This window comes from Coenobita brevimanus, chromosome 57 (genome assembly GCF_032717465.1).
Source record: "Coenobita brevimanus isolate Jiangsu-jjx chromosome 57, ASM3271746v2, whole genome shotgun sequence".
NCBI classification, from domain to species: domain Eukaryota; kingdom Metazoa; phylum Arthropoda; class Malacostraca; order Decapoda; family Coenobitidae; genus Coenobita; species Coenobita brevimanus.
Genome location: NC_137010.1, coordinates 28,961,927 through 28,976,274, shown reverse-complemented (window position 1 = coordinate 28,976,274; position 14,348 = coordinate 28,961,927). Strand labels below are relative to the sequence as shown.

Sequence of the window (14,348 nt, the reverse complement as noted above, 5' to 3'; positions counted from 1 at the left end):
GGTGAACCATTCGTGTAGTGTGTTGAATGATGTGTGCAGCTGTGTTTGCGTTTTGGTGCGTACATGTAAGTGTTACATCATCTGCATATGAAGCTATGTGTATCTGTGGTGTGTGGGGTGTGGGTACGTCGTGCATGTACCCACATCCCACACACCACAGATACACAGGAGATGTTGTCAGATGTGGTTATGATGCACCCCCCCCCACACTCCCTTCACCTCCTTACTTGCCCTTGTTTCTCGAGGACGTCCCATTCTCGTTCATAGTGAGGAAAGGTTTTTTATTTTTGATGGTCGATTGTGTGGTAACTATTAGACATATGAGTGAAATATACATTTTCTGGTGGGTAAAATCAAGCTCTTCAAATTTATAAGGCCAAAATATACTTTGGTACAATTCTTTTTTTTTTCTATACACAAGGGGTAACAGTTTTTATATTTGATGTCCTTTGATGGTCGACATTGTGGTAACCATTAGTCAAAAGAAAGTGAAATACACATTTTCAGGTATGTAAATTCAAGCTCTTGAAATCTGTAAGAAAAATTTTCACCTCGGTGAAAACTGAAAAATCTTACCCTTTTAGCGGCTCCACAGGTACCATTTTATTAAGTGTATATAAAACCTTACATTAAATATATAAGAAACAATTTACATTCACACCTTCAGTACAATATTATGATTATTTATTATCACAACTTCCAGATGTTTCTCTTCAGCCTAGGTAAAAGATCTCACACTGACAAGGTAAAACCAAAATTATCTTAAACCTCTTACAACACTGCAAAATGACCTGAATGTTTTGTTCCTTACCACATCATTCATCAGTTCCATGGCCTCAGAAAACTTCTCTGAGATGTCTTCAATTGACAACTTTATGTCCTCATCAGTCAGTTGCGTGCCTGAGTCGTGTGAGAAGTGTCGAATGGTGGACACGACTGTCAAGGAAGTGTGGATGTTACTGCCAAATACAGAATTATGCTGTTTCCATGTTTCACATTTGTATTGTCTAGTGGCTGCATGGTAGGCTGTCACAGACCTGCAAGTTATAAACCACACAAATTTCATTACTGTACTGTCTGTTACTAGGCTGCTATAGCTTCTTTTCTACACCAAGTACTAAATAATATTCTACCCTAAGTTTCATTCATTCATTCATTGCCAGACGCCATGTATCCCAGACAGGGTGGCCAAGGGCTTAGAGTTAATTGTTTTACAGGGAGGGGCACTAATCCTCCACCAACCCCACTTGACGTAGGGATGCCAACAGCATCTGGTGTTCCCAGGCGGTCACCCATCCAAGTACTAACCAGACCCAACATTGCTTACTAAATATTATAATTATTTGTAACTTCTAAAGAAACAGCATCCTGCAAGATTCTACAGCCATCCCAAGAAGTGGATAAACGCAACAGAATATTCCCTTGTCAAAGATGAGATCACCTCCCTAGGCTCTAATTTAGTCACCGTTCTTCTCAACACCAACATCAACACAAAATACAACTGACACATTCTGTCCTCACACCACAAAATATTGTTGTTCAAACCCTAGGCTCATCTAGAAGTGAATCCAATGGACTATGAGAAACCAGTCAGTTCAACATGGCGCTCCAAGAGACTTTTTGTTGGGTATGCACAAGGAATGTCCGTGCTGTTAAGAGTGAGGTGAGCTGTGTACCAGTGTGTAAGTGTGTGAAAGTGAGGTTCATAAGGCGACTGCATTGTGGTGTGACTGGCTTCATTACAGAATGGCACAGTGGATTGTCTGAGATGTATTTTATACTGGTACTGAAGCATGGAAGGGTTATGGCCACACTGTATTCTGGCTTAGTGCACTTCTCTCACTCTGATAAGGCTTGTCTCCAAAGGATGAATGTCTGATGGGGGTTCTTCAAGGACAATAATTGGCAGGAGGTTTTGGATGGCTGTGGTAGCTTTGTGTTTATGTACCAGTATATGTTTATGATGTCTAGTGATAGCTGAAGTACGGATGTTGTGGCATTGTGTGTAGTGTTGAGGTTGTTCATTTTCTGTTTCTTTTTCATGGGAGTGGTGCAACTTGAGTTCCACTGGTGGAATGAATCTTGTGCTGACGCAATAGTTGTGTACCGCTCATGTTCACGTGCTCCTTGACTGTAAGTTCCTTTATTTCTTGTAACAAGTGATTCACAGTAGTTGTGGTCTTTGTAACCTGTTATTATATACAGTAATACTCAAAACTTTGTATTGTACCGGTATTCTTTTTTTTTTTTTCTATGTTATGGCTATTTAGGCGGGGCCCAGCTTGGTCTCTGATTTTTATTTATTTTTTTATTTTTTAATGAACTATTTACAGACCATGTTTAGTAATACTTTCTGCTTCCTGAAGGCTGTTGCTGTTGCTACTTAACTCTGGTCTGTCTGGCCAAGCATTTCTCATCAACTTCAGGTAACTGCTTCTGTGGGGCCATCCTACAGGTATCTTACAGTACATAATCATGCAGGGATCTGGTGCCACCTTGTGGTAGACAGTACCTCACCAGGGTCAGACCAGGGTCCTTCCCCAAGGCATGATGCAAGGAAATATGAGGTTTGGCTTGTGGATGGATGCTGCAGCTACTCCTTGCCACTCTGGGTACCAGCACCACACATCAGCACCACCATGTGTAGGCTCTCATCACCTGTCTGAGGGTACTGCCTGTGAGTGTTTTCAAGGCATTGAGTATATGATATGCCTTTGCACTAATACTGCTTGTATGCTCAGAAAAACTTAAGAGTACCATAACTATGTCCAAAATAAGTCCAAGGATTCTGATGTCTCTTCAATGGCTGTTATTTGTTTGTGCTTTCAATGATTTTTCTATGGCATATCCTACTATCCTAAAATTGGTCTCAGATGATTCATGACCTTTAAGGGTTGAGGGAAGGGGCAAAGTCCATCCCCATAATTGGGTGTTATTTGTAGTTGAAAAGAAGGATTTTTTTTTTTACAGGCAAACACAGGGTATGCAGTTTTTGCATTTTCTTTGGGTTTCTTTTATTAATAGCAACAAAATAATTTTGCCAATACCATTTCAGTCAGAAATCTGTAATTATGAAAATGTGGGTTTTGACAAATAATCAGGATAAATATACTCAGGCATCATGTCAGAGGGTGCCTGGTAAGGGTGTCCATCATCCACTGCAGGGTGACTCTACATTGAGTGACAAGCCAAATTACTTCCTATCACCCAGGAATTCATTTAATACGCCGGGTGCTAACATTATAACCAACCCATACGTGTTCCCTATGTGTCAACAAGTGGGTTGGCGGAGGGTTAGTGCTCCTCCCCAGAAATCAACTAAAATGACAAACAAAGTGCTCCGGACCAGGACTAACCTACAGGTGACGACCAAGGACTGGATAAAGGACATGGTGTGGGTTTCAACATGGAATGTGAGGGGTGTGAATGATAAGGTAAAAAAGAAAGAGATTGTCCAGGTTACTGAGGATGCAAAAACAGACATAAGTTGGACTGACTGTGACCAAATGGAGAGGTGAGAGTGTGAGAGAATGGGAATATGGACTGGGCATATGTGTGGATGCAGATAAGAATGAGAGGACAAAGGAGGGTGTACGTATTGTGTTGTGCAAGAGATGGAAGGAGAACATAAGAGAGTATGGATCAGTTGGTTCAAGGATTTTGTGGGTAAGACTGAAAGTTGGAATACAAGTGTGGGGAGTTGTGTGTGTAAATCTATTGACAGAAGACCACGCCGCCAAAATGAAAGAGAAGTTCTTGGCAAATGTGGAAGTATGCAAAGAAAAATTGGAGGGAAGTGAGAATGTTTTTGATTGGAGATATGAATGGGAAAGTAGGGAGTGTGAAGGTGGATGGAGAAGTTGGTGAGTGGTGTGTGGATTGGAATGGTACCGGTAGTGCTCTAATGGACATTAGTACGAGGAGGGGATTGGTGACAGCCAATACCCTTTTTAGACACAAAAGAATCCACTGGTATCCATGGTGAGTGATGAGAAGGGTGGGAAGTGAACTGAATGAATGGAATGCAATGATTGAGTATGAGTGTGTGTGTGGATGAGAGATATGTGCTGGATGTGAAAGCATACAGAGGTCAGGGAAGTGGACTATCTGACCACTACTTGGTGCTGGTGAAAGTCAAGGTACAAATGTGATGGATAAATAGAATGAGAGAAGGGCAAGAAGAAGCACTCCATACAAAGATGGTAGAAAGGCTGCAAGAGGATTTGGGGGGGGAAAGGAAGAATATGACAGAAGTGGAGCAATTGGGTAAATATGATGTGGAGCCAATGGGGGAAGTGGAGGGTGTGTACAAGGTATTCACAGTAGAAATCTGTGCAGCATGCGAGTTGGTGTGTGGGGTGAAGATGAGACAAAAGGGAGTGCAAGGAACGGCATGGTGGAATGAAGAGGTGGGACAAACTGTGACACAAAAGAAAACATATAGTGAGTGGGTAGGAAGCAGAGATGCAGAGGAAAATGAGAGATGGTACAGAGAGTTATATGTAGAAAAGAAGAGGTGAAAAGATTAGTGAGGGAGAGTAAGAAGAAAGTGGATGAGGGGTTTGGAAGGAATCAGAGTGTAAAGTGGAGGGAATGTAAAAAAATACAGTGGGGTATCCCATTATGTGGGACCTCGTTATGTGAAACACCTAATATGTGAACTTGACTCAGGAAAAAAAAAATTTTAACATGTGAAATGTGATTCTAAAATGCAATCCGTCGTCTGAAAGCAGGGGAAAAACAGTGTTCCTGCTCAAATGGTAGTATCCAAGGCGACCACCAGATGGCTGGTCGGTGTCCTGCCCTTTCCCTCCCTCATGGCATCTCACAAGTCTCAAGACTCTTAGTCTATGTCTGTCTGTGCCCCACTTACATACTGTGGTGTTTTTAGCACTATACAAGACCTGCTTTTCCTCAGCTGTTACATCATGGCCCCACTGGTTAATTTTGAGAAAAAAAAGGATCACTTTGGAGCTGAGAATGAGGGTTATAGAGTAGAATAATCAGGATAAAGGGAACTCAGACACTGAATGTGAACTTGGCTTAGGGGAATCGACAGTGAGGAACATTCTTAAGACAAGGAGCAGATTTTACAAACCATCAAGACTTACAGAGGACAGCAAGTGGAAGAGTGCAGTAAGGTTGCCAATCCCGCTATTATACACTACATACACAGTTCTATTATCTTTCCTGGAGCAAAAGTCTTTCCTAAAATGATAGTCAATAATGGGGACGTACTGTAATGACAAAGATAGGGCGATGTGTCGACCATATACTGTAAATTTGTTTCATTGATTTAAAGGTTTCTAATATCCGAAACTTCCAATATGCTGCTCATTTGTCGACCATATTCTTGCATATTGGAAGACCCAACTGTATTCTGGAAGAAGGTAAAGAGAATCAGACAAGGTGATAAAGAAGGTAATATGGGAGTGAAAGATAAAAATGGAAGATTGCCAATGGAGAAGGAAGGAAAGATGAGCAGGTGGACAGAACACTTTAAGGAATTGTTAACCCCTTAAACGCGGCCGTGAACAGTCGACCCCCCCCGAGTGGCGGGGTTGTATCGCGGTCTGAGTACCTGTAGGAAAATATTAGCCAAAAATCAGAGATTAATCCTAGAACATTATACTTGGTATGGCAGATAGTACTTACATTCAGCTTTCTCCAGAGACAGGTGTTGAGCCTTCGTGGACTACCCAAGGACTTGTGGAGACTTGCAAATTTGGGTAACCAAATCTTCACTTTCACACCTCCAGCAACCCGGTTTCCCCTCTACCACAGCCTCATTCTGTCACAGTAAACTTTATACTACAACGTAAAGGTAGTTTGGAATCCGTATTTGTACAATAAGCACTGAAAATAAGGCTAAAATCAACGGAGCATACAGCCGACATGCACCGTGGCAGCGGTCTTCCCGTCACTCAACAAACATTTCCATTTTCACAGCTAAAAACATGTATACTACATTATTTTCAATCATATTACTTCCCAAAAGATCACCACGGTGCGCTTTTTATTCTGCCTTACGCCCGCCACTTTATTCTCGTTCCTGTCGGCCGCTTGCACTGACTGGGAAGAGCTAGAACTCACCATAATGTCACTTTGAAAGCCTGCAGTAAACTGACGCTAAACAGGGGCAAACCGTGAGAAAAAAAGCTAGTGTTACAACTGGGGAAACAAGCGTTTCCTATTAGCATAAACTGCTTGTGAGAGGAGAGCGCAGATTTACAGTTCTGAGCGCTCAGAGCACTGCCATGTATCACAGCCAGGCTGGGCGGGCCGTGGTGGTGGGGGGGGGGACGGGGGAAAAACGCGATACTTGGCAACAACTGAGGTCAATAGTACAAAGGTAAAGTATGCTAATTGTAGCTAAAGGGTGGTGGTACTGATAGACAATACCAGCTGGAGCCTGCTTGCCCGCGGTTATTCAAAATTTACTAGAATTGCAAATGCGACGATCCGCCGTTATGTCCTTTTTGCCGAGCATCACAAACGAGATGATCCGCGTTTAAGGGGTTAAACAAAGAGAATGAATGTTATGCAAGTACTGTATAAGTGGCTGGGGAATGGCTGAGAGAAGGAAGGAGATGAGAAGGGACGAAGAGATTAGTAGGATGGAAGTAGTGAAGGCAATAAGAAAAGTCCAAACAGGGAAAGCCATAGGAAATGATGGAAAGTGTGGTGAAATGCTGAAGCAAAGGGGAGAGACAGTTTTAGAATGGATATGGAAGATGTGGAGACTGGCCTGAGAGGAGGAAAAGTCACAGATGACTGGATGTCAGGTATCATATAATTTTTCTCCTGTACATGGAAAAAGGGAAAAACAAGTGTGGTAATCATAGAAGCAATTGTCTTCTTGGTGTAAATGGAAAAGTACTGTACCATATATGGTAGAATACTCATTGACAGCGTTAGAGAAATAAAAGAGGAATTAGTTCGAGAAAAACAGGGAGGTGTTAGGAAGGGAAGAGGTTGTGTATATCAGATATTCATCCTTATATAGGTCCTTAGTGGTAAAGTTTCTAGAGAAGGGAAAGAACTTGTATGCGGCCTTCATGAATTTGGAGAAAGCATATGACAGTAAGGATTGCTAAAGAATGTGGAAAATACTAAGATTATATGGAGTAAATGAGAAGTTGTTGAATGCCATGAAAAGCATGCATGAGAGTGCTAAGGCTGCAGGGTGAGTGGGTAGTGAACTAAGTGAATTTTTGTATCTGAACATTGGATAGAAACAGGGATGTGTCATGTCTCCATGGTTGTTCAATCTGTCTATAGTTGGGGTTATAAATGAGATACAATGTTAAGCAGTGGATGTTGGAGTGGCCCTAATGCAAGAGGGTAGCATTTTGAAACTTCCCGTATTGTTGTTTGCAGATGATACTGTGTTGTTGAGTGAAGACGAAGGGGAACTGCAAGGCTTGGTGAATGAATTTGGGAGAGTGAGTGAAAAACAGAATCTAAAGGCAAATGTAGGGAAGAGTAAGTTGTGGTCTTCAGGAGAAATGAAGTCACTGGATGTATAGTGAGGTTGGATGGTGAGGAAATGGAAAATGTGAGTGCATTTAAATGCTTGCGTGGTGTGGTGAGTAAGGATGGAAGTTAAAAAGATGAAGTGCTTGAAAAGGGTATGTCAAGGAAGAACGGTGGCTGCTTTTTTGAAAGTAGTGATAAGAAATAGGGAAGTGAGCATGGAGGTAAAAAAAAAAAAAAAGTCACTGCATGATAGGATTGTGATACCAACTCTAACATATGGAAGTGAAGCTTGGACCTTGTTGGAAGGATACAAGTCATGAGTGAGAGCTGTGGAAATGAGTTACTTGAGAGGAGCATGTGGAGTTACCATACATGGGAGACACACTGACAAATGAGGAAGTGAAGCAGTGTTGTGGTGTGGATGTGAATGTGGTAGAGAACATTAGGAGAAATACACTGAGGTGGTTTGGTCATGTAGAGAGGATGGAGAGTGAGAGACTAATGAGGAGAGTGTATGTGAGTGAAGTGGATGGGGGAGAGGGAGGGGGAGGCCGAGGATGAGATAGAGGGATGGAGTGGAGAGGTATATGAGAGAGGGGGGTGTGAGCTGGGGGGAGGGTAGTGAAATGGCAGGGGACAGGGCACCATGGAGGCGATTTGTTTGTGGCCACCCCTTATGGAATTAAAGCATCTGGTAATAAAGTAGACAGATAAACAGATATGATAGAATGGATAGACAAGAAGTGTGGAAAATATTAAGAATACAGTATATGGAATAAATGTGAAGCTGTTGAATGCCATGAAGAGTATCTATGAGGATGCTAGGGCTGCAGTGTGTGTGGATGGTGAACTGAGTGAATTTTTTTATCTGAATGCTGGATTGAAACAGGGATGTGTCATGGCTTCATGGTTGTTTAATCTGTATATGGATGGAGTTATAAATGAGATACAAAGTAGGGCAGTGAATGTCGGAGCGGCCCTAATGAGAGAAGGCAGCATTTGGAAACCACATGTTCTGTTGTTTGCAGATGATACTGTATTAAGTGAAGATGATAGGGAACTGCAAGGCATGGTGAATGAGTTTGGGGGAGTGTGTAAGAAACGGAATCAAAAGTGAATGTATGGAAGGGCATAGTCGTGGTCTTCAAGAGAAATGAAGTCACTGAATGCACAGTGAGGCTGGATGATGAGGAAATGGAAAATGTGAATGCATTTAAGTACTTGAATGAAGTGTTGAGTAAGGATGGAAGTTTAGAGGATGAAGTTTAGATGATGAAAGAGTGCAACAAGGAAGAAAGGTGGCTGGTGCTTTGAAAGCAGTTGATAAGAAATAGGGAAGTGAGCATGGAAGTACAATATTGCTGCATTATATTACTGTGATACCAACTCTGATGTATGGCAGTGAAGCTTGGACCTTGTTGGATGGACACACGTCAAGAGTGAGGGCAGTGAAAATGAATTATCTGAGAGGAGCATGTGGAGTTACATGAAGAGGAAGACTAACAAATGAGGAAGTGAAGGAGCATTGTGTGTGGATATGGATGTGATAGGAAAATTACACTGAGATGGTTTGTTGCTCACATAATGCCATTCGGGGACGAGTGAGGCTGGTCACACTCGTCTTAAATGTCAGGACCAATTTGCTTAGCCCCAGGCTCCTATGCTCCTCGTGGGGCAACACGGGATTAGATGATGGATGGATGGTTTGGCCATGTGGAGAGGATGGAGAGTGAGAAACTAATGAGGAGAGAGTATGTGAGTGAAGTGGAAGGGGGAAGAGGGAGAGGGAGACTGAGGATGAGACTGAAGGATGGAGTGGAGAGGTATATGAGAGAGAGGGGTGTAAGTTGGGGAAAGGGTAGCTTAATGGCATGGGGGCAGGGCAACACGGAGGCAATTTGTTTGTGACCACCCCTTACAAAACTGAGGCATCTGGCTACCGTATAGACAGATAGGTCATGTCAGACTGGAAATGTTTAGTTTATTCTTAGTTTGCTTGATGAACTCAAACCAGCCTCCCCCTAAGGTAAGGTGCTTTTCAAAGTAAAATTTAGTGGTGGTTCAAATGGTTAACATCATGGAGGGGGGCCTAGGGGTCCGCAGCCCTCCAGTTAGGAGCTCCCTCCCCCTCTTTTCTTTTTATTCTGAAAACATAATTTCTGAAAGAAATGATGGCCAAAATTTAATCACAAATGAAAATCTGATCCTTCCTCCCATTTTGATGATATGTAAAATGTTTATTATTGAAAAAGTATACAGTACGGTACATACACAACAAAAGGTATTGAGTTTAAATCCACAAAATGCATGTTTGCCTGAAAGTGTAAACTTACCAAAAAGAATGTCAAAACAGAATGATTCATACTGAAAACATCGGAATTACAGCCAACTAACAGACTCTGAAATCAATATGCTATCTATCTATCTATTGCCTGATGCCATATCCAGTAGGAGGTGGCCATTTGACTTTGAGTTATTTGTTTTACAGGTAACCCTTCAACAACCCACTTTTTGACATGTAGGAAGCATGTATGGTTTGGTTATATGGTTACCACCCAGAGTTGTAAATGATTTCTTGGCTTACAGGAAACCATTTGGCTTGTCACTCAATGTAAAGCCACCTGTAAAGGAAAGAAAAGCAATAAGAAGTGACAGGAAAGATGGAAGAAACAGGAAGAAAGGAGTGCAGGCACAGAAAACGAATGACAAAGGCCAAAGAAGAAGCAGGCAGCACCACACCAAGTGAGTGGATGATGGTCGCCACCACTTACCAACTAATTATTATGCTCATTGCTGAATTTCAGCAATTCCAAGCATTTTCTCTTATTAGAGAAAGATTAGGAAAAATACACTGAGGTGGTCTGGACATGTGGAGAGAAAGGAGAATGAAAGACTGACTAAGAGGGTGTATGTAGGTGAGGTGGAGGAAGGGAGAGGGAGGGGTAGACCGAGGATGAGGTGGAGGGATGGAGTTGAGAGGTATATGAGGGTGGGGGGAGTGAGCTGGGGGGAGGGTGGTCAAATGGTGGGTGACAGAGCGACTGGGACGCGTTTTGTCTGCGGCCACCCTTTGCGGGATTAGGGCATTGGGCTCTAGATAGATAGATTGATTCTTTTATTTAAGCATTAGTTGCGACTGCTTTTCTTAGCACACAAAAAAAGATATGTGGGGGTAGTCTGTCATTGCATTTAACCAAACCTAATTTAATCTAACTTAATGTCCTCTAGTCTGTAGATTCAATAACACAGCTATGAGCTGAACAACCCCCCTCCCACACATATCTACTTATTACTAACAAGTGCATTTGCGACGGATGTATATATTAGAAAAATAAATGAAAATTGCATAAACTAAATGACGAATGTATGAATTTCACACTATGTTAGTTGGCGTAATTCCAAAATACAGTAATACCAAAACACTAGTTGGCAATAACTGAACATAAAAACGAGTGAGCTGGGCTTTGGAAACATTTGCCCAATCGTTACCCTGGTTAAAATTCCACTCATTATTATACATAATTTGTACGCTGTCTCAATATGCAGTTGCTGGAATTATTCAACTGTCCAGATATCAGCAAATGAGTCACTTGAATGTCACATCATCATTTACGGTAGAGTATGACCCACAATTATAGCATATTGGGTACATAATTATGACCAAGCATAACCACCGAGGTTAATAATTAACTTTATTACGCTGACCAACCTTCTCTCCAGAAATGAAACTTTGCTGCTTAAGCCGAACTCAAAAAAGATACGCTGTAGGACCCTCAGACCGTGCTGATGGAAGAGATTCATGGTTAATACGCGCAAATACGGTAATAAATAAACAACGTTTTCTCCCCAAACAATTCTGAGTTCTTTTTAACGGGGTTTTGGAGTCAGCGTTCGATTTGGAACAATTTAGAAGCTTTGGTTACTATGTCAAGTGTGTTTGGTTGCTATACCACAGAAAAGTATGGGATGATACTGAGCGAAAACATGTAAATTACAAACTACAAACAATTTTTCATTCATATGTAAAATCCATATCAACTTTCAAGAGGAATCAAGTCTTACGAAGAATTCAATCATGTTTGGAAGTATAGAAGCCTATTGTTTTTTCACTGTACGATGCTTCTTATTTTTATGTAAACATGGCATGGCCTTATCAACGTACGTCGTGGAACTTATTTGAATGCTAATTTTTGCCAGCATATTGAATTAACAATATTATTCCCCGATGTTACTTCTTCTGATGCATTTGACTAAAAATTGAGGGTGTCGAAAATGAACGTACTTCCTAACGTGTGGCAACTAACTTTTCGAAATTTGTAATATTTATATGAAGTTGTGTAGGTCTGGCAATATGAAGAGCTTCCAAATTCCACTATCATATGCAGCATTTGTATCAAAGTCCACTCCACTCTGCATATACGCCAAGATTATTTAAATTAAAAAAGAGGTCCGTAGTAGAGTTGATAGTAAAATATAGACGCCTGACCCGGCCGGTTGCTTCTGTAGTCCAGCTTGTGTGTTTACTAGAGTCTTGAGCGCCATGCAGTATTCCCGTAACTGGATTATTTAGATGTTAGTACTAATTTCTTGACTCCAAGGCTTGACAAAGGAGGACACATACTCCATGGTAAGTTGGACTATTTGTTTTATGACACTCAAATAGGGAGTTTTAATAAAAAATAAATGGTAAAAAGTTCGCCGCCTGGACATCATGGTTCCTGTCAAGTCTCGAATATGGACCACGTTTTTCAGCTTTGCGGAGTTATTTAGGTTATCTGAAGACTTGGGAGTGTATTGATTGAGTTAGGAAACTATTGCTTGCCTTTAGTGAGGCTAATAGGACGACAGTGACTTTGATAATCCATATTTATGGTTTGTGATAATGATTCTCAAGGATAAATCACAAGCAGTTAAATTTCGGTATCGTGCGGTTAAATTGCCGTTCTCATTCATTTCATTTTCTCAGTTTGGTAAAACAAGACGACAGGTATGCACCGATTCACGCTGGTTTCATATAAACTCACATTCTCAGGAAAATTATAGGTAACTTACGAGATAGGGCCACTGTCCACACACAGCTACTGGCTGTGGTAGTAGGTGCCCAAGTCTGAATACAGGTATTCCAAAGCTGCATTTTCGCGACTTTAAAAGTCAAGATATTTTGACTAATCTTGATATCGCATATTGACTATCATGCTGATACCTGTTTTTGCGAGCACCAAGTCAACACAATTTTGAATTTTGAGCATGACTAGTCAACATTAGTCAATGTTCCTCCCGAGGTATTTTGACTGATATTGACTTTCCATTTTGTAAACAAACCCAGCATTACCAAAGTCGAGCCAACTCGTGAGAGAAGAAGAAAGAGCCTGTGGCCTATTGAGACATAAATGTGATCCCATATACGTTTATTTGAAATGAAGAATCCAAATTTGCTGTCAGCTGATAATTGTGGTGGTGCCATTTAGCAGCAACTTTAGTAAAAAGTTTTTCATGTAAGTCCATCGAGGCATAAATGTGGTCCCATATAAGGTTACTTGACATGACTAGTTACATTTACAGCAAACTGATTGAAACAAGAGCATCGCCGCAGGTCCCAGCACAATTTTACTCTTGTTTTTCCCAGATGCTATCCCAACGTGAGGGTCTTGTGGATTTTGACAATTTTATCTTGTGTCCAACAACAATGGTACAGCTGCCCTTTCATCTGACTCCAAAATATCAAGCAAAGACCCCGTCTGGTCGATCACATGAATAACATCATTTAATTCCTCTACTTGCAGAACTCCCAAGGTAGCCATGTGACGCACGAACAAATGTTTATAGATGGCTCTGATGTAAAGGCAATACAATCATGCCGACCCGTTTTTGCAGTCAAAATGGATATCAAGATGATCTTGACTTGAAAATGTCGCAAAAATGCAGCTCAGCATTATAGTCTGTTGCTAGTTGCACCAGAAGATTTGACAGAGGTAGTTGGTTTCATTGGTGTTTTGCATTAGTTATATTAGGTACATATAAATTTGTTAGTACATCACAGGTGATCAACATTTGCTTTTCAGTTAAAAAATGTTGAAGAGAACAAACAAAACATACCTTCTGTGTGATGTACCGGTAGGTCACAAACACCAATGCGATGTGATGTTCAGAAGAATGACCTTTACAACTGTCTCCTAAACTTTATTTTTTTTATTTATAAATTGTTATTCTTTATTTGTGCTTTTTATTTGCACTGAGCTCTGACTTTTCTCTCTCTCAATATCCACAATCTGTATAGAAGTTCTTTCTTTTCTGGTAGTTTTTCATTATTAAATAAGTACAGTATCTCCCTACTCTTGTCCTCAATGTACAGCTGCTGAAGTTCTGATTCTCTTCTTACTTCTTGTATTCCTTTGCACCTTGGTAAGAAGTGTTCCGTGTTCTCTTCTTCTGCCCTGCAAAGTACACAAGCAATATCTCCATTTTTGCTCCTTTAGTGGTAATGTGTTTGTTCTTGCTTTGTACAAAATGATGGATGCTGGTCTGTTGTATTGGATTTTGTTCTATTTGTTTCTTCCATCTTTTGTACCATGTCAAGCTTGACTTGGACTCCAGCTCCTTATGCCATATTGCATTATCCCTCTGCTGTTTCCCCCCCCCCCCACAATATGAAAAATTCTTCTACTATCTTACTTCGACAATGGAACACATCCTATCCATTTCTCCTTTCTCTGAAATCTCCATTCCAGGAAATGTCAGTGTTAATCACCGCCTTTGGCTCTCTTCTTTCACTGATCCCCCTGGTGGACAAGCCTACATCTTTTCTGTCCGTAATGACCAAGAACAGTTTGTACAGCACCCTACCCATATCACTGATTGCCTTAGAGAGA

At 41.1% G+C, this 14,348-nt stretch overlaps 2 protein-coding genes across 3 annotated transcripts in view; one reads left to right on the top strand and one right to left on the bottom strand.

Moving 5' to 3' along the window:
- The window catches only part of LOC145402130 (uncharacterized), a 52,807-nt gene extending 41,454 nt beyond the window's left edge, over positions 1-11,353 (bottom strand). The window contains exons 1-2 of one of the 2 annotated variants that reach the window (XM_080274245.1): positions 11,171-11,353; positions 812-1,037 (exon numbers count right to left, since the gene is read on the bottom strand). In XM_080274245.1, coding sequence (XP_080130371.1) covers positions 812-1,037; positions 11,171-11,280 — 336 coding nt within the window. In that variant the 5' untranslated portion in view covers positions 11,281-11,353. The remainder of the gene's footprint in view (positions 1-811; positions 1,038-11,170) is intronic. The other variant, XM_080274246.1, reaches the window with a different exon arrangement.
- A 633-nt stretch (positions 11,354-11,986) lies between these two features.
- scny (ubiquitin specific peptidase 36) overlaps positions 11,987-14,348 on the top strand; it is a 210,321-nt gene continuing 207,959 nt past the window's right edge. The window contains exon 1 of the mRNA XM_080274469.1: positions 11,987-12,106. The gene's annotated coding sequence lies outside the window, so the exon portion shown is untranslated. The remainder of the gene's footprint in view (positions 12,107-14,348) is intronic.